The 19000-nt window shown below is 52.4% G+C and overlaps 2 protein-coding genes across 2 annotated transcripts; one reads left to right on the top strand and one right to left on the bottom strand.

Annotated features, from left to right (window-relative positions):
• Nucleotides 1–5857: 5857 nt before the first annotated feature.
• On the top strand, nucleotides 5858–10588 carry RASSF2 (Ras association domain family member 2). Its single transcript, XM_026043801.1, has 10 exons — nucleotides 5858–6208; nucleotides 6700–6775; nucleotides 7211–7362; nucleotides 7573–7658; nucleotides 7920–8080; nucleotides 8499–8600; nucleotides 9449–9500; nucleotides 9577–9698; nucleotides 9816–9913; nucleotides 10390–10588. The coding sequence occupies exons 1-10, from the start codon at nucleotides 6150–6152 to the stop codon at nucleotides 10457–10459; spliced, it is 978 nt and encodes a 325-aa protein (XP_025899586.1). The 5' UTR covers nucleotides 5858–6149; the 3' UTR covers nucleotides 10460–10588.
• A 4304-nt stretch (nucleotides 10589–14892) lies between these two features.
• PRNP (prion protein) lies at nucleotides 14893–19000 on the bottom strand. Its single transcript, XM_026043489.1, has 3 exons — nucleotides 18965–19000; nucleotides 18354–18408; nucleotides 14893–17043 (listed from the first exon to the last, which is right to left on the bottom strand). The coding sequence occupies exon 3, from the start codon at nucleotides 17031–17033 to the stop codon at nucleotides 16290–16292; it is 744 nt and encodes a 247-aa protein (XP_025899274.1). The 5' UTR covers nucleotides 17034–17043; nucleotides 18354–18408; nucleotides 18965–19000; the 3' UTR covers nucleotides 14893–16289.

Below are 19000 nucleotides of genomic sequence, written 5' to 3'. Positions count from 1 at the left end.
TATGTTTTGTATATCTGCATTTAAATTCTGGAACCAGAGCTGAGACGAGTTTAAAAAGAGAAGGGGAAAAAAAGAAGGGAAAAAAAAAAAAAAAAAAAAAAAAAAAAAAAAAAAGCTTTCCTGTTGTGGGTGGTGGTAGCCAGATTTAGTGTCTCTGGGTCAAATTTTCCAGTGTTCCTCTTTTCACTTTTCAAAAGCTTTAGATATCTATGCACCTAAGTCTGTTTGTTTTTGATTTATTTTTAATGTTAACTGGAGCTTGGGTTCCTGAGGTGTTCAGATGCTATTGAGAAATGCTTCTTTCTACGGTGAGTTTTATTTAAGGTGTCGATGCTGGCGTTTTTTGGCGCATTCATTGCGGGCAGTGTTAGTTATGCCACAAAATCAGAATCCGGTGGAAAAATTGCAACCCTCGTACTTCCCAACCCACCATCAACTCAACATACGCAGCGTTTTCCAGACGCTAGATGACACATTCCATGTTTTCGGACCCTTGCCTGTTTGTACTGGCAAATCATGAGAATTTTTTTTTTTTTTTTAATGGAATTATTGGATAGCCAAGCCAGAAGGCCGGAGGCAATCTTCTTTTCCAGCAGAGACACTACATTTGATGTCCTCATCCACTGGATGGTTTAACGGGTACCGGGTCCAATCGGGGCACCATGCAGATTTTTTTCCTGGAGTAGTCTCAGCTCTGACATTACGTGAATGTTTCATGCTCATCATGCCTTCATAATTAAAAAGGTTTATTCATGTTTAATGTTCTTACTATTGCAAGTTAGTTTTAGACGATGATGTGGCCCCAAAAGCATTTTTAAGCTGTGGAGATCATCAGGGAAATGTAGTGTCATGTAATTTCAAGGCCAGTATGCTCTACGGTGCTTGTGTTTTGTATTCCTGGGGGGAAAAAAAAAAAAAAAAAACCCAAAAAAAACCCAAAAAAAAAAGAACAGTAGATCTTGTAAATCACTAATATATTTATCAAAGTTTGACTACTGGACCCGCGCGCAGAAACTCTTTGCTCCAAGTCCACTTCCAGGTGAATTTGTTGTTGGTTATTGAAGCATGGAAGGGTTTGGGTGGGGGAGGGTCGAGGCAAGAGCTTTATGGATTGGTACTGAGTAGTGTAGAATTGGAGTGATCCCATTCCTCTAGTTTTCAGCATGTCAGAAACTCTTTTATACTGCTTTATTTTCTTCCATAACAAAGCATGTGCTTGTTCCCACTTCAGGGAACCTTCAGTAGTTTGCAGTCTTGGTGTCAACTGGATTATCCCAAAAGCTGGTCAGAAGAGTTATTGTGTATTAGACAAGTGAGTCTGCCTGTGAAACTAAATCATTTTTATAATTTTAATGTTTTTTTCTTCCTTGGGTAGCAAGCTGTTAGACCTACCATTTGTAGGTATGCAAGGTATGCATTAGTAGGAATGCAGAGACCTTTCATCAATAGCCCAACACTTCTAAATTTCCCAACTTCATGCGCAACCAAAGATGCGCAGGAGCCACAGGGGAATTCACAAAGATGGGGCTGAAAAAGGAGAATAAGAGAGAGGAGGAAGAAAAGGAACGAAAAGGAGAAAGCCACCAATTTAAGGCAGCTGTAATCATGTAAAATGCCAAAGTTGGTTGAATTATAAAGGTTGAGGAAGGGAAGCAAAAGGTTTGTCTTTGAGATGAACATGGGCACCGAAAGTGGTGGTGAAAACTGTTGTGTTTGGAGGGTTTTTTGGAATATTCTTGTGACAGCCCAGATGCTTTTCCAGTGGAGAGAGGAGGCAGCAAGCTTTTGGATATCCTTCTTCATGGCCTTAACTTGAATGCGGTAGGGTTGCCGATGGGGTGACTTGTCCAAAATATTTAAGGCAATGAACCCGAGGAGTCCTTGATTCCCTTTCCTGGGGCAAAATACCAACTTTTTTTTTAATCTTCCTTTTGCAGCATAAGAAAGATTATTAGATTAAGTAAAATCAGATTATTCAGTCAGACCTTTGGTCTAGCGGATGGGGGAGAAGTGGCGTTTCAGCCGAACCTTAAAGACGCAAAGGGAATTGTTGATGGTAGAAATCTCCTTTTGTCGTATCTGAGGTGGTAGAAACATAGCAAAACTAGACAACTTGGGCCTTTTGATGCTCTTTTCTATTTTTATTTTAGGTTAAACTAAGACTTCTTGCTAAGCCGTTGGCTAAAGCAAACCCTCACAAATCCCACCTGTAGAAAAGCAGATTTCACAGCAACGCCGGCTGCACCCAAGGCTGCGCTGGCTGAGGGGCTGCGGCGGGAAGACCCGGAATGTCACTCCCCACCTTTTAATGCAGACTTTCAGTACGGCAACTTGGTTTGTACATGAACAGTGCGGTGTTTTATGTCCATGTATTAAAAAGAAAAGAATAATAATAACATTTCCGCTCAGGATGGCGACGGCCGCTTGCCTGGGAGGGAGTGGTGTGAGTGTCATGACAATGTCATGTGATGGTAGATTTTCTTCATTGACGAACCTATAGTAGTTGTGTATACTTAATTTACCCGCATTTTGTGTTCCTGCTCCCACAAAAATAAAGGGTTTCTCTTAATCCATCATCTCCCTACTGAGATCTTGGCCCTCCTGGGGAGCGCTTGACACTTGCGCCCCCTTGGTCCTGTCTGTACTGCAGTGCTCAAGCACTGGTGATTTGCCCCGAAGTGACCCAAAAAGGCCTGGTTTGAGGTCTGAATGGCTCAGGAGACACACGGCGGGGTTCCCAAACAGCTTCCCATGGTACCATCAGCCCTTGGGTTTCCCAGCCCCTGCTCAACTTCAGTTGGGATGGATGTAGAAAACGCAGGTGTGACCAACCAGGGCCCCCCCCGCCCCAGCACTTTGTTTCCTTTAAGTGCTCTTCTTAAACCAAAACCAGACTTTTCCCCTACCCCTTTTTTTTTCCCCCAACATGGGGAGCAAGCGGGTCATACTTTTCGCCCCAAATTTCCCACCATTTCTCAGTCTCTCCCCTAAAGGCTGAGGGGCTTCTGCTGTCGCCTCCCCCATCCTGAATCCCTGCATGAGGGATTCAGGATTGCCCTGTCCATTAGTTCGCATTTACGACACCTTTCCAGGCTCAGCGTCTTGCTGCCAACCCCAAATATTACATTTTCGGCCCGTTCACCACAACCTTTGGCGTAACAAACTATTGACTGTTCTTAGGCAGTGGGGATAAATATTTTTCATGACTTTATTTTTGGTGACTGACTTTGGCTGTAAAACTCTTTTGTTGTTGTTGCTGTTGTTACACAGCAAATTTTGTTTTTCCTGAGATGTGTAATTCCTTTATGGATTTTTTTTTTCAATTTGGTATTTTTTTCTAACATGGCTTCATTAAATGAATATTTAAAAAAAAAAAAAGTAATATTTGGACCAGATGTTGTGAATAATAGTAGATAAAGCTATTTTATTCTGTATTTTTAAAGCTGTTCAGTATAAATAAATGCGGGCATAGATGCAAMTTGGCACCATGATCTTATTTTCTGTTTTTTTCCCTTGCGTGGGCCATTTCTAGCCAAATTCCTTCAACTAAGAGAGAAAAAAATAAAGAGAGCTGGGGCACAAAGCCGAGAGAAGAGTCAGGTCCAGACGCAGCTCAGGGCTGCTGCACTTSGAATACTGAATATCCCAGAGTATCTGGCACCGTGGCGGCTGCTGCGGGTCTGCTCCCTCCATCCTGAGCCCAAACGTGATCCCTGCGCTGGCCCCATCCTGCTCCCGGAGCTGGGAGGTCCAGCCCGGTTCCTGCACCAGCCTCCGTGCCGGGAAGGGGACGTCCCATGGGATCCCCATCCCAGAACCCAGCATCGTGGCTGGCCGAGCTGGGGCTGTCCTGTAGGACCCAGAGCCCGAAGCGGGAGCGGGGATGGGTCAATCCCTGGGAGGATCCATGGGGAAGGGGTTTCCCTGGGCATGGGGGCATCCATGGGGATGGGGGATCTCTTAAGGGAGGGGATCCATGGGAAGGGCGCCTCATTCGGGGTGGGGGGGGATCCCGGAGGGCGGGAGGGCGCCGCGAGGCTCCGCCCCCTGGCGGGAGGGCGCCGCGAGGCTCCGCCCCCGGGGGCGGCCCCACACGCGGCCGCGCCGCGAGGCGCCGGGGACGGGCGGGGCGCGGAGCGGAGCGGGGCGCGGCCGTCGGCGCCCGGGCCCGGGTGAGAGCGGAGCGAGGCGGGGGGCGCGGGACGTGGAGCCCCCCCGCTCCTGTCCCGGTTCCGTCGCAGTGGCCACTGCCCGCGCGGACGAGGGACGGGGCGGCGAGCGCGGCCGCGCGGCGGCTGCTGGGGCGGCGGGATGGGGGCACCCGTGTGTCGAGAGCCCCCGTGGGAACGGCGGGGCCGCCCGGGAGCCGGATGCTCCGTGGGGATGTGGGAGCCACCCCGCCCGCAGGATCGGGATGCGCCGTGGGGATGGGAGACCCCTTCGCTACCCGGTATCCCGTTGGAACGGGGGACGCACCCCGCAGGGCCACGAGCTACTGTGGGGATGGGAGACCCCTCTTGGGATCTCCCGTAGGGATGGGGSCCCCCCCCAGGGTCGGGATCTGCGCGAGGATGGGGAATTAGCAGCCCCCGCGGGATCGGGGCTCCCCTGGGAAGGGGACACCCACGGGCGAGGAGCCTCCCCCAGGGAACAGCCCCCCCCCTTTCCCGGGGACACCCCCGGCCCCTCCGCGTGTCCCAACCCAAGCGGGATGCGGGGGGGGGGCGCCGCGCGGAGCCCCCCACACGTGTCACGGAGACCGTTCGAGTTCCCCCGGCTGCCTCCGCCCCCTGCCCCTTCTTCCCCCTTGGAGAGTCAGGCTCTCCAAACAATGGATCCCGGGAAAACAATGGCAGCGCCACCGGCGCCCCCAGCCCCCCCCGCAGATGTGGCCGGATGTCCGGGGGTGCACGGGGCAAATCACAGCATCCCGGGAATGCTGCCGCGGCGCTCTCCGGAATCTGGCTCTTCCGCCTTCCCTGGGGAGCGGGATATTCCCACAGTCCTCTGCGAAGCTAGGAAAAGCCGTGGTCGGGCACTTGGAAAGATGAATGTCCTGGAAAACGTCATTTTTACCATTTTTCTAAATGTTTTTTTACATTGTTCTTCTATTCTGTGCCCTTCTCCCCACATGCCGCAGCTCCGGAAGTCTCTCCGTACAGAAATGGGCACTGTTTGGGCTGGATTAGGGCTGAATTGGGTCAGGCCTCAAAGCAGTGTCAACTGCACCGTGGAAGCAGCAGCTGCTCCATCCTCACGCCCGGCATCCGGGCTGGCACATCCATTTTCTTTCTTTTATTTAAAAAAGAAAGAGATTTCACTCGGAAGAAGCCGCGATGACGTAGCCGAAGGTGTCGGGGAGCAGGAAATGCTGCTTTTCCGGGCGCTGCTTTCTCGGCCTGGTTTTTGCTTCTGCTTTTCCAATACAAACGCACCGGCCCCGGGCGCTTCCTGCCACGTTTCCTCCGGTCTGGCACTTGCAAACCCTCCACTTCCAAGTGCCTTTTTCCCCCTTCTTTTTCTGTTTTTAAACTTTTGCACTGGATACGCTGTGTATTATTTATGTCCCGGGGGATGTAGGGTTGCATCCATGGTATGGGTTGAACTGCTGGTTGCTCCATTGCTCGGCCGCTGTTTTGGCGGCAGCCGCAGACACCTCATTCAGCCGGGCACTGTTTTTTTGCAACCCAAGGGTTGTTTTAAGGAGATGCGGGGGGAAAGTCCCAGGATTTGGTTGGGTCAGCCAATTCCCTGACTCAGTTTCCCTCTCCCAAGAGCAACAGGGCAAACTTGGCTCCTCTGGTCCCTCATGCATGAAAAATTCCTTATTTTTTTCCACGTTATAAGGTCATTAAACAAGCATTTAATGCACTTACAGACATAGGCCACATTAAATTTGGGCCATGCTGGGACTTTTGCAAAAGCCCTTCATCCACAACCCAGAGAAAAACCTTTTTCCCTATTAAAAATCACCGTGACGTTGCAGCCTGGGTCTCAAGCCGAAGGCGCCCGGGATGCAAATGCTGCCGTAAGCGTATCCCCGCTGGTATTAAATTTTCAGCGCTTTTGCAGCCTTATCTGATTTCTTCGGCCTTTTCCCTTCCCGACGGCATCCAGCTCGCGGCTCCCCATGAGACAGGAGTGTGAGGATGGAATACGGCAGCCGGGAATACCTGGTGCCCTGCGGGAAAGACAAGTTCATTTCCAAGTAAGGCGCTGGCAGCACAAAGAGATTTATTTATTTTTTCTTTAATGCCCAGTGGTGGCTTCATTTACTTATTATTTAAGATATAGTGATAGGGATATTTATTTACTCTTCATTATATTTATTCTTCTTTGTTATTGAGTCACGGGAGGAAATGCACTGCTGAGGCAGCAAGTAGCAAATCCCATTAAAAAATACATATGTGCATATAATAAGATTTTAATAATTTATATCAAGCTAGAATAATGTTCTTTAGTGGAAGAAATGAATCAAAGCTGCTCTGCAGTCCGTCAGTTTGGGGCAAAAGGGGATTTCTGCAGAACTGGGGTTTTTTGCTTGCAAAGGTGGCGGCTGCAGGGAGAAGCTGGCTCCATCGGAGCTCCCGTCTGGGGGTTTTTGGTTTTGGAGGGTAAAAGCTCCCGATTTGGCTGCAGGGCAGCTGGGCAGGGGAGGCCGCCTGTGCACAGCCCCAGTCACGCTGCTCTCGTCCGCAGAAATGAGCTGCTCCTGCACCTGAAGACCTACAACATCTACTATGAGGGGCAGAACCTGCAGCTGCGGCACCGGGAGGTGAGCGGCCGGCGGCGCCAAGTCCCAGCTTTTGCACCACGCCTTCACTTTTGAGCCAGACACCTACAAATATGTATTTTAAATAGGCATTATCTATAAAATCACATGTTTTATATATATTTTTCAGTATTCCCTCTTCTTCCATGCTGTTTTGCAACCAGCCACAGACAGGGGGCAAAAATCCTGGCTATTGGCACTGCGCCAATTTTTAAGCCTGACACCTACAAATATATATATTTTAAAAATATGCATAATCTCTAAAATTGCATATTATCTATATATTTTTTGGCATCTCCTCTTTTTCTGTGACGTTTTGCCACGGGCTGCTTGCATCCTGCTGCAGCCTCCATGCGGGAGCATCCCGGGGCGCTGCTCCCACGGCGCTCCCGGCTCCGCCAGGGGCTCTGGGGCTGCCCGTCGGTGCTTGTGGTGCAGGAGGACGGCGAGTTCATCGTGGAGGGGCTGCTGAACATCTCGTGGGGCCTGCGGCGGCCCATCCGCCTGCAGATGCAGGACGACAACCAGCGCATCCGCCCACCGCCCTCCTCCTCCTCCTGGCACTCAGGCTGCAACCTGGGCGCCCATGGGTGAGTATGGCGCCCGCCGATATTTTTTTGTTGTTGTTATTTTTATTATTTATTGTTATTTATTGTTATTTATTGTTATTTATTGTTATTTATTGTTATTTATTGTTATTTTGGGGCTGCAGGGATGCCAGAGGGCTGCATTGCTCCCATGGGAAGCTCCAGGTCTCCCAGTGATCTCATGACCCTGGTGTCTCTTCTTTTTCTCCACAGCTCCGGGCTGAAGCCGAGCACCCTGCCGGAGACCCAGGTGATGAACACGGAGGCACTGGCTGACAGGCGGTGGGATGCTGGCCTGGGTATGCTTTTATTTTGAGGGAGCTTGAAGCTTTTTAAGGGCTCTTTGCAGCAATGAATTGGTGCATGCAGGGCAGCTACTTTACATGCACTTTTCATTAAACCATTTGTAGCAAGACCTTGCATTTTTGAGCCGTATTTCTGTGTCTTGCTCTTGGCACCAGCTATTTTGCACCATGTTTAGGGGGAAACGTGGCTCTGGGGTGCACAGGGAGGGGTTATGCTTTTGCAAAGCAAAGAAGCAATTTGCAGCCCTGGTGCAGGCGCCGGCGAGGGCCGAGCGCAGGCGGAGGAGCTGCCGCAGCTGCTGCGGACACGCAGCGACGTGGGCATGCGGCGCCGCGGCAGCGGGCGCTCGGCCGGCGAGCAGCGGCGCCTCAAGCGCCACCGTTTCTCCATCAACGGCCACTTCTACAACCACAAGGTAAGGAGGCCCTGACATGGAAAGTGAATTGCAGGTGGCCACCATTGCGAGAAAACAAAATTGTATGTGGGCGTTGAATTGCATGCAGGTGCCCTTGCAAAAAATAAGAAAAGACAAATTGCTTGCAGCCACCTTTGCGAGAGAACAACATGCAAATGGAAATCAAACTGCATGTGTCTCCCCTTGAAAAATAAATTGCATGTGGGCAGTCATGCAGCAAAGCAAAACGCATTTGGAAGCCAAAATGCATGCGCTGCTCTTGAGAAAAAAAAAAAAAAAAAAAAGAACAAATTGCATGAGAAATTGGGCATGGAAATGAAATGGCAAAAGGAAACCCCTCACACGGCGGATGCCACGGGGCCCAGTTGGTGGGTGATGGGTGACCGGGGTAGCGGGTGACGTCGCTACTGCATCGCAGACCTCGGTGTTCACACCGGCCTACGGCTCCATCACCAACGTGCGGGTGAACAGCACCATGACGGCGCCGCAGGTGCTGCGGCTGCTGCTCAACAAGTTCAAGGCGAGGAAGGATGAGGGGGGGAAATCGGGGGCTTTTGCGGGGAGATTTGGGCTTTTTGGGGAGGATTTGGGTTCTTTTTGGGGGGAATGGGGCTCTTTGGGATGATTTGGGAGCTTTTGGGGGGAGGTATGGGGACTTTGGGGGGGGATCCAGGTACTTTTGGGGGGAAGACGGTCTCCTTTGGTGGGATTTGGGTTCTTTTGGGAGGGATTTGGGGCGTTTGTGGGAAGTTGGGGGTTTTGGCGAGGGGCCTTGGGCCCTTTGAGGGATTTGGGCTCTTTTGGGAGGAATTTGGGCTCTTTTGGGAGGGATTTGGGGCGTTTGTGGGAAGTTGGGGGTTTTGGCGAGGGGCCTTGGGCCCTTTCAGGGGGGAGATTTGGGGCCATTTAGGGAGTTTAAGGGAGGGGGGGCACTAGGCCTTTGGGAGTGGTCTCTGTGGGGGATTTGGCATCGTTTTTGGGGGAAATGGGGCCCCTTGGGATCATTTGAGGCCTTTTGTAGGGGAGGCTTTGGGAGGTTTGGGGCCTTAATGGACAGATTTGGGGCCTTTTGGGATGGATTTGGGACCTTTGAGGGTGATGGGGTCCTTTAGGACCTTTTTAGAGGGAGGTTTGGTAGGGGATTGGGAGGCTTTTGGTGGAGTTGAAGCCTTTGGTGATGTTGCTTTGGGGCTGGATATTTTAATCTGTTTCAGTGGGGTTTGGGGCTGGCTATTTTGYCTTTTTTGGTTTGGACTTTTTTGGGGAGGGATTTAGGGTCCTTTTTTTTTTCCCTTTCACCCACATAAAAGCCCCTTCGTGCATCCCCACCATGTCCCCCCCTTGTCCCTCCCTTGTCCTCCTGTGCAGATCGAGAACCCGGCCGAGGAGTTCGCGCTCTACGTGGTGCACACGAGCGGCGGTGAGTGACGGGGTGCCCAGGGGAGCGCGCAGGACCTACCCCGTCCCCAACCGCCCTCCTCTCCGTCCCCCCGCAGAGAAGCAGAAGCTTCGGGCCAGCGACTACCCGCTGCTGGCCCGCCTGCTGCAGGGCCCCTGCGAGCAGGTCGCCAGGGTCTTTCTAATGGAGAAGGACCAGGTGGAAGAAGTCACCTACGACGTGAGTTGTGCCCGTGCTCAGCCCCTTGCTGGTGCTGGAAAACACAGGGAGAAAGCCCTTTTTCCTCAAAAAATCCAGGTGGGAATGGGAGGGAAAATGCTTCTGCCTCTGCCTCAGGTGGCTCAGTACATTAAATTTGAGATGCCCGTGCTCAAAAGTTTCATCCAGAAGCTGCAGGAGGAGGAAGACCGTGAGGTGAAGAAGCTCATGCGCAAGTAGGTGCCAGTGCCACGGAGTGCCCAAGCGTAGTTTTTATTTCCATGACCTCGAGGGGAGATGCTAAAGGGGAGAGTTTGTAAATGGGACAAGTTTGCCAACAGGGACMTGTTTGCAAAGTAGGGAAACATTTGCAAAGGGAGAAGCATTTTGCAAAGGGAGCTGAGTTTGCAAGGACGAAGAGTTTGCAAAGGGGAAGAATTTGCAAAAGGGATGCATTTGCAAAGGGGGGAAGAGTTTGTAAATGGGAAGCGTTTGCAAAAGAAGACACACATTTGCAAAGGGGGAAGCATTTGCAGGGCAGGACAAGTTTGCAAAGAGGGACACGTTTACAAAGGGGGAAGAGTTTGCAAGGAGTGCAGCGTTTGCGAGGCAGGGATGAATTTGCAAAGAGGGAATGTGTTTGCAGAAGGGGACACGTTTGCAAGAGGGCAAAGCAGCGAGGGGCCTCAACTCTTTCACCTTTCTCCCACAGATACTCTGTGCTCCGCCTGATGATCGAGCAGAGGCTGGAGGAGATTTCCGAAGGGCCAGCTCGGTTGTGAACCCAGTGCAGGGCTGCGTCCCCACGACCACACTGTAGCAAACGCCTGAGCCACCCCCTTTCCCGCTCCGGCCCTTCCCAACACCTGGAGCGGCTTCCAAGCCCCTTTGCCGCACTGTGTTTTGGGATTCGTTTGCATTTTCCTTGCAAAAAAAAAAAGCACATTTTTTTTCTGGGAAGAAAAGCACATTTCTCATGCAAAAAAAAAGAAGGAAAAAAAGCAATTTCTATTGCAATAATTGTTAGGTTTTGGGGGCCATGTAGCTCGGCCAACACTCCCGGCTGCTTTTTTGCAAGGGACTGCTGCAAAACGTGGAATGGCAGCAACAGTGGTGGAGTCACTTCCCAGGGGCTTTTCCCCTCTCTGCCGCTTGGATCCACCAGCTTAACCCTCCATTCCCCTTCTCTCTCATTTGCACTAATTAACCTGTGGATTTAACGATGCACCGATCTCTCTAATGGACCTAACATGCCAAATAGCAGCTGCAAGCTGCTCCCCATCCCCATGCAACAGCACAAACCCATCCGGGAAACCCTTTCCATCCCAGTTTGTGGGGACTCGGAGCATCCTTTCGTGCATCGTCGGAAGTTGCTCTGAGGCTTTTTTTTTTTTTTTTTGCAACGTTTATAACTTTTGTAATGGTACCTTTTACACACACCCCTCACCCCCAATTACCAGAAAGTGTTGTACAGCCTGTTTTTGCCTAAAATAAAGCACTTTGCGGGGAGAAACACTGCCGAGGTGACTGTGACCTTCTGGGTAGCCCAGCTTGATCCTTCTGGGTAATTTTGCAGGTGATGGGGGGCCAGAAAGGGCCCCAAAATGCAATCTTCAGGGAGATGCAGCTGAGCTGCTGTTTTGCAGCAAAGGGGAGAAATTGCTGGAGGTTTCAGAGTGGGTTTTTGCAGCAGGGCAGGCGCGTGACGCCAGCACTGTTTGTCTCCTGCCCGGCTTTGTCCGCCAGGAAAACCCTAATCCCCGGCCGAAGCCGGCCAAAAGCATCGGCGGAGAGGCAGCAGGAGCCCCATTGCCGAGCATACAGGTAAGGGGGGCCCAGAGCAGCGGGAAAACATGGGAATTGCAGGGATAGGAGGGAAAACCCTGCATGGAAAACCATGTGTAGAGTGGGAAACTGTGCGGACAGCAGGGGAAATGCGTGAGGCATATGGGGGCGGAATGGGGAATACTGAGGGTGTTTTTGCTCAGATGGGAGCGTTTTAGTGTGCGACAGATTGGGAGCAGCATCTTGCTCCAGCATTAGGGTTTTCCCAGCACTGGGATGCGAATCCGTGAGTTTTGGGGCTTTGGGCAGGGGCAGAAAGGACCCAGAGAAAGGAAGGGAAAAGGGGATGAAGCAGCAATTCCCATAGGAGTTGGTGAGCAAGGCAGGATGCAGTGGTGGCTGTAAGTAGCAGGAACAGGAATTGAGATTTTTTTTCTCTGGATTTTCTAAAAAAAAATAGGATTTTGATGACACAATGTTATCTAAAAACACGTCCTCCAAAGCCTCCAAAAGAAGGCAAAGAAAGGTACAAAGCCGTCATTTTGTGCAAGGGAGGGGCGCCGGGAAGCATCCCAAGGTCGGAAGGGGAGTGGGCAGGGGGAAGTGCTGATGCAGCTAATCCTGTCTCCGGGGATGCCTTTTCCAAAGGGGCTTTGGGAGCGGGGCCGGGGTGGCGATGGCTCAGCAGCTTGGGCACAAAGAGGCTGTTTGCTCAGCACCGCGCACCGCCCGCCGCGCTCCCCATCCTCATCCTCCCGCACAAGATGTCTTATATAACCACAGAGAGACAGACAGATAATATATATACTTTTTTTCTTTATACATAGGAGGATCTATGGATTGCCCGGAGCTGTAGGGGGACCCAGTGCAGGCACAGCAGGATGGGACCCCACGCGGGCCGGCACCGGGCGCTGCTGCTGCTGCTGCTCGTCCTCCTGTGTGCCGGAGCCAGCGGCCGCCGCAGCCGCTCCGGAGCCTTTGGAGCTGCGTCCCGCAGCGGGGGCCGCGGTGCCAGCTCCGCACGCGGCTCCAAGGTGGCCGGAGCCATTGCTGCCGGAGCCGCTGCCGGCTACGGGATGGGGCTGCTGGGCCGCCCGCGCCCTGCGCGCTTGGGCCCAGGTGTCCTGGGTGCCCGGCCGGCTGCTGCCGGCGGCTTTCACGCTCCGAGCTGGCCCGGTGGCTACGGCAAGAGGGGACATCCCAGCCGGGCGCCGCGGAGCCCGGAAGGGGCCCCCGCGCTGCCGCTGCTGCTGCCGCCGGCGCTCTGTGTGGCCAGACACATGCTCCTGCGCTGAGCGCCGCGTCCCGGCATGCAGCCGACTCCGCGGGGGGACGGATGTGCCCGGGAGCAGCACATGATCCAAGGATTCTGGGAAAATTGCCAGCCAGCATCCACCATTGCAGCAGATCTGTAACTTTTCCTTTGTGGATTTCTATGGGAAAATTCCTGGGCCACCAAAAACCCCTGGGACCCACGGGATGGGACAAGCAAGGGGCTTGTAGGGGTCAGAGATGCCTTTTTAAGCATGAGATATATTTGCTCTTTGTTATGCCAAGAGCGAGGCCCAAGCTGGAGCATCCCTGCTCCAGACCTGCCTCCCTACCAGCAAACCATGATCCCAAACTCATACTTGCAATAAAGTTTTGCCTTGAGACTCCCGCACATTTTGGGTCACATTCCTGCCTTTTTTTTTTTTTTTTTTCCTCCCCTCCTCTTCAGCATCGCCCACTGCAGCCCAGGGGATTCACTCTTCCCAAGGTGATTTCTTTGCATTTGCTTTTTGAGCCTGTTTGCAATTTTGGGCCCAGCTTTCCATGAGTGGAATGTATTCCTCTTCAGTTAGTGTTTTTCCCATTTTTCCCTAAGATATCCCTGGCTTGTAATTCATGCCAAGCTTTCATGCARTATCTGGCTATCTGCAATCCAACCCCAGCAGCAGATGCAGAAAAGAGGGAGGAATCCAGCTGGGAGGCATCCTAAGGGAGCGGAGGCAGGACGTTTCATCCTCCCCATTTGTCAGGTTTAGCCCCAAAAATCTCATGCATGCTGCTTTCCTCCTCCGTTTGCACTGGAAAGCATCCCAGGGCCCAAGAGCAACTCTGGAAATGTGGGGGCACCGAGTGAGCAAGGAGGAAGCAAGCAGGGTGAGAGCCGCCTTTGGCAGCGCCACGGCGGCGGCTCGGACAGGAGATGGAGCTGTTGCCCACGCGCGCTCCCTTCTTGGATATGCTGCATGGAGATTTCCTCCCACCGCTTGCAAAGCGGCTCTGGGCTCCCTCCGCTGATGCATTTGTGATTTTGGGGCATATTCCTTCTATTTTAGCCCCCTCAGCGTGTACTCCCCCCCACCCCCCCCACCCCCCCCCACCCCGGGGCTTGCTCGGTTGCAGTTTCCCTTGTACCAGGTGCCTTTTGCAAATGCAGGAAGTGGCCATGTCCTTTCCCTGCACTTTGCACTAAACGCTAAATGTCCACATACCAAATTGGAGCGGGATAAAAAAGCCATTGCACAAATTTTTCAATTTTTTTTCCCCTCCTTTTTTCCACAACCTCATTTTGGAAAGGAGCCCTGTGCAGCTTGTTTTTCCATCACTGGTTAATGAACAACTTCAACTGTCGCCACCAGACGGATGGGGCTGCTCATGGCTTTTTTCTAATTTCCCATTTCCCTTTTTGCCCTTTAAAAACAGGAAAAAAAAGCCCCTTGTCCCCCCTCAAAGCCATATAGGTCACTGCCTTATTTATATCTCATAAGGGAGCTCCGCATCTGACATCCATCTTGCACCCGTTGGGTTTCCAAGAGAACCGCTTGCGACCAGGGATAATCCCCAAGGGCATTTACCACTAGAAAAGTTATTTATTCTAAATGACATATTAAGTTATTCTATTCAAAAAAAGAGCAATGATGCTGCTTTTGCGTGGGAGTTTTAAGTTTCTTGTAGAGTTAATCGGGACTTTGCATGCGTTGCAACTGAAGTGGCAAGCACTAGAACACATTTATGGGCCAAAAAAATGAAGTTTGTACGCAAAATGCAGTAGGAATGGGTTGTGTGTGGAGAAGAAACCCTTTTCCCTAACTATTGTATTGTTTTTATTTCTTATTATATATATACACACCAAAAAAAAGAAAATACTTGGATGATCCCGGGATAGAGCCGCTGCTTGGGCCAAGGTGATTTAAGGGGCTAAAAAAGGGTGTAAAGGTTATGAAAAAGCCACGTGACGGAGCTTGACTGGCGCCTTTGCTTTGCTTATTTTAATATTAACCAGACACTGAACATTTATAAAAGTACCAGGACGTAAACTCTGGTTACGCGCACCATTAACAAGTGTACAAAACGTTCCCCTATCACAAAGTCCTGCTTCTATGGGTGGAGGTCCTCCAAGATTTCTATACAATATATATATATCTATGTATTTATAAATATCCATTGAGCTTACACTGAAGCAAAAAGGGCTTAGGGCGGTTTTGGTGTCATCCAGTGCTTTGCAAAAAGAAATATAATAAAAATACACGATATATATTAGGTACTTGCCGGCTTTACGTCAAGATGTACATATAGCTACAGGCTATGTACAGGCCCTTTGCATTAGCCAGAGGAGCTGGAGCACCGCATAGCCAACAGATTGCTTGCAAAAGGTGGTCTTCCAGCATCCTGATGTTTTTCCCATCTCCTGGAATCCAAAGCAAGGAGCGGGGCTGGTTCCTGTGCACATGCGGGAGGTGGTTTTGGGGGGAATCAGCCTGCAAAAGGTGAAAGGACRGCTTGTGACTTTGCAATCTGAGAGTCTTCTGTTCATCCTTGCCTTCTTCCATCCAAAACCAGCGGTGTGGCACACCAGTACCCAGAGTGATGCTCGAAACCGGTTCCCGGGCAAGGGTATTTTAGCATCGCTGATAGTAAGCAGATTAGCTAAAAGGTCGCCTGTTAGCAAAGAGGATTTCCCACGGCACTCTGAGGAAGAGGACAACGCAGGCTGAAGGCCCCTTCCTCCTGTGTCTGCCTCCCTAACTGGCCATCGCCTTGCGCCGACATGGACAAACGAGGCACGAGAGTGAATCCGGAGTGAAGCTTGCCTAAACTTGAGTCCCATTGACTTTCACTGCCACGTTGTTTGTAGAGCCTCCATGGAAATTACTGGGAATAGCTTTGGGACAAGACCACTAGCTAAAATCGCATCTTAAGTTTTCATCCAGCTGACTTTTGGCTGTGAATGGTTCGTGAAGTCTCCATGGAGATAACTGGGGATGATTTGGAAGAGGAACACTAATTAAAATTGCATCCTAAACCTGAGTCCTGTTTACTTGTGGCCCTGAATGATTTGTAGAGTCTCCATGGATATTGCCCAGAACAGCTTTAGGAGAGGACCACTAACTAAAATTGTATCTTAAACTTGAACCTGTGGACTTTTGGCCATGAATGTTGTGTAGAGCCTCCATGGAGATAACTAGGAACAGCTTTGGAAGATCATTAACTAAAATTGCATCCCAAATTTGCATCCCGTTGGCTTTTTGGCCATGAATGGTACGTAAAACCTCCAAGGAGATAAAGAGGAACAGCTTTAGAAGAGGACCACTAATTAAAATTTCACCTTGAACTTGCATCCCATTGACTTTTGGCCCTGAACAGTATGCAGATGCAGAGCTTCCATGGAGACAACCAGAAAGAGCTTCGGAGGAGGACTACTGGCATCTCGAGTGTCTACGACGTCCGCCTGGCGCCTCCAAGACGTTWTCAGTGCTCGTTAGTGCTAACGGATCTCACGGTACTTCACCAAGGACAGACACAAGCAAGGAGGAGAGGCYGCTGGGCCGAGCGGCTGCCTCACGGCATGGCGAGGAGGACGGCAAGGAGGACCAGCAGCTGGGGCAAGGCCGCGGCCAGGTGAGGCCGCCCGCCTGAGGCCAGGCGGTACTCGCGGTACTGCTGCACGCACATCTCCCGGATCACGCTCGTCATCACCTTGGTCTCCATCTCACTCTCCGTCTTGTTGCCGCCATCCGCCCCGGCCTCCGAGGCGTTGCCCTTCTTGGCAGTGGGGCCGATGTTGTACTCGGTTACAGTGATGTTGAAGCAGTCGGCCACGAAGGCGTCTTGCGTCACGGGGCCACTGTAGTCGCGGTAGTAGACGCGGTTGGGGTAGCGGCCCGCGTTCTCGTTCCACCAGCGGTACTCGTCGGGGCTRTCAAAGTGATAATGCATCCCCGACATGGCGCGGCCCATGACGTAGCCGCCCAGGCCACCCACCACGGCGCCCGCCGCCGCCGCGCCGGCCACGTGCTTCAGGTTGGTCTTGGCCTTCGGCGGCTTCCAGGGCTTCTGGTTGTGGTAGCCGCCCCCGCTCGGCGGGTTGTAGCCCTGTCCCCAGCCGGGGTTGTGGGGGTAGCCAGGGTTGTGGGGGTAGCCGGGGTTGTGGGGGTAGCCGGGGTTGTGGGGGTAGCTGGGCTGGCGGGGGTAGCTGGGCTGGCGCCCAGCGCCCCAGCCGCCCGGCTTGCCCTTGCCCTTCTTGGCGAGGCAGACGTTAGGGCCGAGGCCGAAGAGCAGGAGCAGCACCAGGAGCCTGGCCATGGCGCAACGGCTGCGGGGACACAAGCAGGGGGATGGCTCAGCTCACAGACCCACGTCAATATTCCCAAAAATCATCAAATGCAGCCCCCTGCACCCCTATGCCCCACACATACCCCCATGTGCCCCTATACACCCAGCCCTATACAGGGATGCCGGTTCCTCCAATAGCTGTGATTTGCAGCAGGGGAAGAAAAGCACCAACTGGGAAGCCCTTGGCCTCCTTGCAAGCTCCCCAAATGCCCTAATTAACCCAAATTTGTCAAATCAGGCAGAATAAATGAGGCTGAGGCGACACATTCCCGGGCATGCTCGACTGTGCTGGAGCTGCGGTGTGGCAGGCGGAAAGGCCGGAGCTGAATGGGTCGGGATGGCAGTGCAGGCCCCCTGGGAAGCACCCGCCTTGGCACAGCCAAGAGCATTTCCCGGCACTTGGCTCCAAGTGGCTCCCGTTCCAGCATGGAGCAATTAAGCTCGGGAAAATAGAGTGGGAAACGCCCCATGCCGCACCAGGACCCAGACAAGACTGGGATGCAACAGCTCCTATGGATGTGGGTTGGTGGTGGGATGCGTTTTCTGGCATGCCAGAGCCAGGACTTGCACAGCAGCGATTCCAGGAGGGATTTAGCTCCCCTATCCCATGCTAGAAAGGGCCATGCAGTGGCACTAGGAAAACCCAAACTGGGTTTTGGCAAATGGAGCGAATTGGGTTAAAATAACCTGAGCCACTCTGTCACCTGGACTGCAGGCACTCGAAGGTCTTGGAGCATCTACCTTCCAAGCAGGATTTGTTTTCCCCGTGCTGCCGGGTTACGTAAGTGCACAAGAGGCTTAAATATCCTCTCCAGTGCACAAACAGCATAGGGGGATAAATAACCACAGCGCCTCCTGCAATGGGTTAAAAATAACCCCGAGAGCCAGAAATGTGGCAGGGTGAAAGCTCCAGGGATACTCCAGGAGGGGTTAAGTTTGGGGGGCGGTTGGGAAAGGCTTCCCACGTGACTTCCCAGAGCGAGCAGCGATGCAGCGGGCGGAAATTAAGAGCGAGTGGAAATTAAAAGCACAACAAGAGCGTCTCAGTGCGGGGGCAGAGGCGCAGCCGCCTTCGCTGCGAGCTGGATGATGGAGGAGAGTGGTATGGCCGCTCCGCTGGGCAGGCATCATCATCATCATCACAAAAATAATTAAAAATATATGAAAATAATAATCATAACAGTATTTTAGAAAATGATAAAAATACTGTCTTTTTAATAAAAATTATAGTAAAAAATGATAATAATTAAAGTAATCCCTGGGAGCGTTGGAGGTCGGGGACCCACTTACCTGGGTGGCAGGGTGCCAGATGCCAGAGGTGTCCGTGTCCCTGCTCCGGGGCGGCCTGCGGGGAGACCACACGCGTGTCAGCGACGCGGCAGGGGGAGCCACACGGACACGTGCCCCAGTGTCCCCCCCCGCCTTATCCCGAGGGGCTCCTGGCCCCAGAAAGGTAGAAAATGGAGGCGGTGACAGCGCCGGGACCCGCCCCGGCCCCGCCGCAGCGCACGGATCCCCCGGGGGCGGCCGCCGGGGGGCTGCATTAGGAAGGAAAATAATAATAATCATAATGATAATAAACACCTTTTCCTCCCTAAAGCGAGGGAGCGGAGTTAGAAAACGTGATCGGGGGCCGCTTGCGCCGCGGGAGGAGCTCCGTGCGGGATGCGGAGCCAGTGTTAGGTGCAAAAAAAACCCCAAACTGCGACCCAAAAAGCCCCTCCATTTTAATGTGGTTAAATGGGGTCCCCCGCTATTAAATCTCCGAATTAATCGGGATTACACCAGCAGCCCCGCCGCTACCCTCCCTATTTGTAGGCCCCGCTTCGCTGCGGGGAGGGAAGAGCGGCCCGGGTCGGGATTTGGTGGCGCTGCCCGAGCCCCGCCCGCGCCCCGCTCACCGCCGCGCCCGGAGCCCGCGCCCGGTGTCGCTGTCA

The sequence above is a fragment of the Nothoprocta perdicaria genome, unplaced genomic scaffold, assembly GCF_003342845.1.
Source record: "Nothoprocta perdicaria isolate Ctin4 unplaced genomic scaffold, notPer1 scaffold_103, whole genome shotgun sequence".
Taxonomy (NCBI): Eukaryota; Metazoa; Chordata; class Aves; order Tinamiformes; family Tinamidae; genus Nothoprocta; species Nothoprocta perdicaria.
This window is presented reverse-complemented; position numbering and strand designations above follow the sequence as displayed.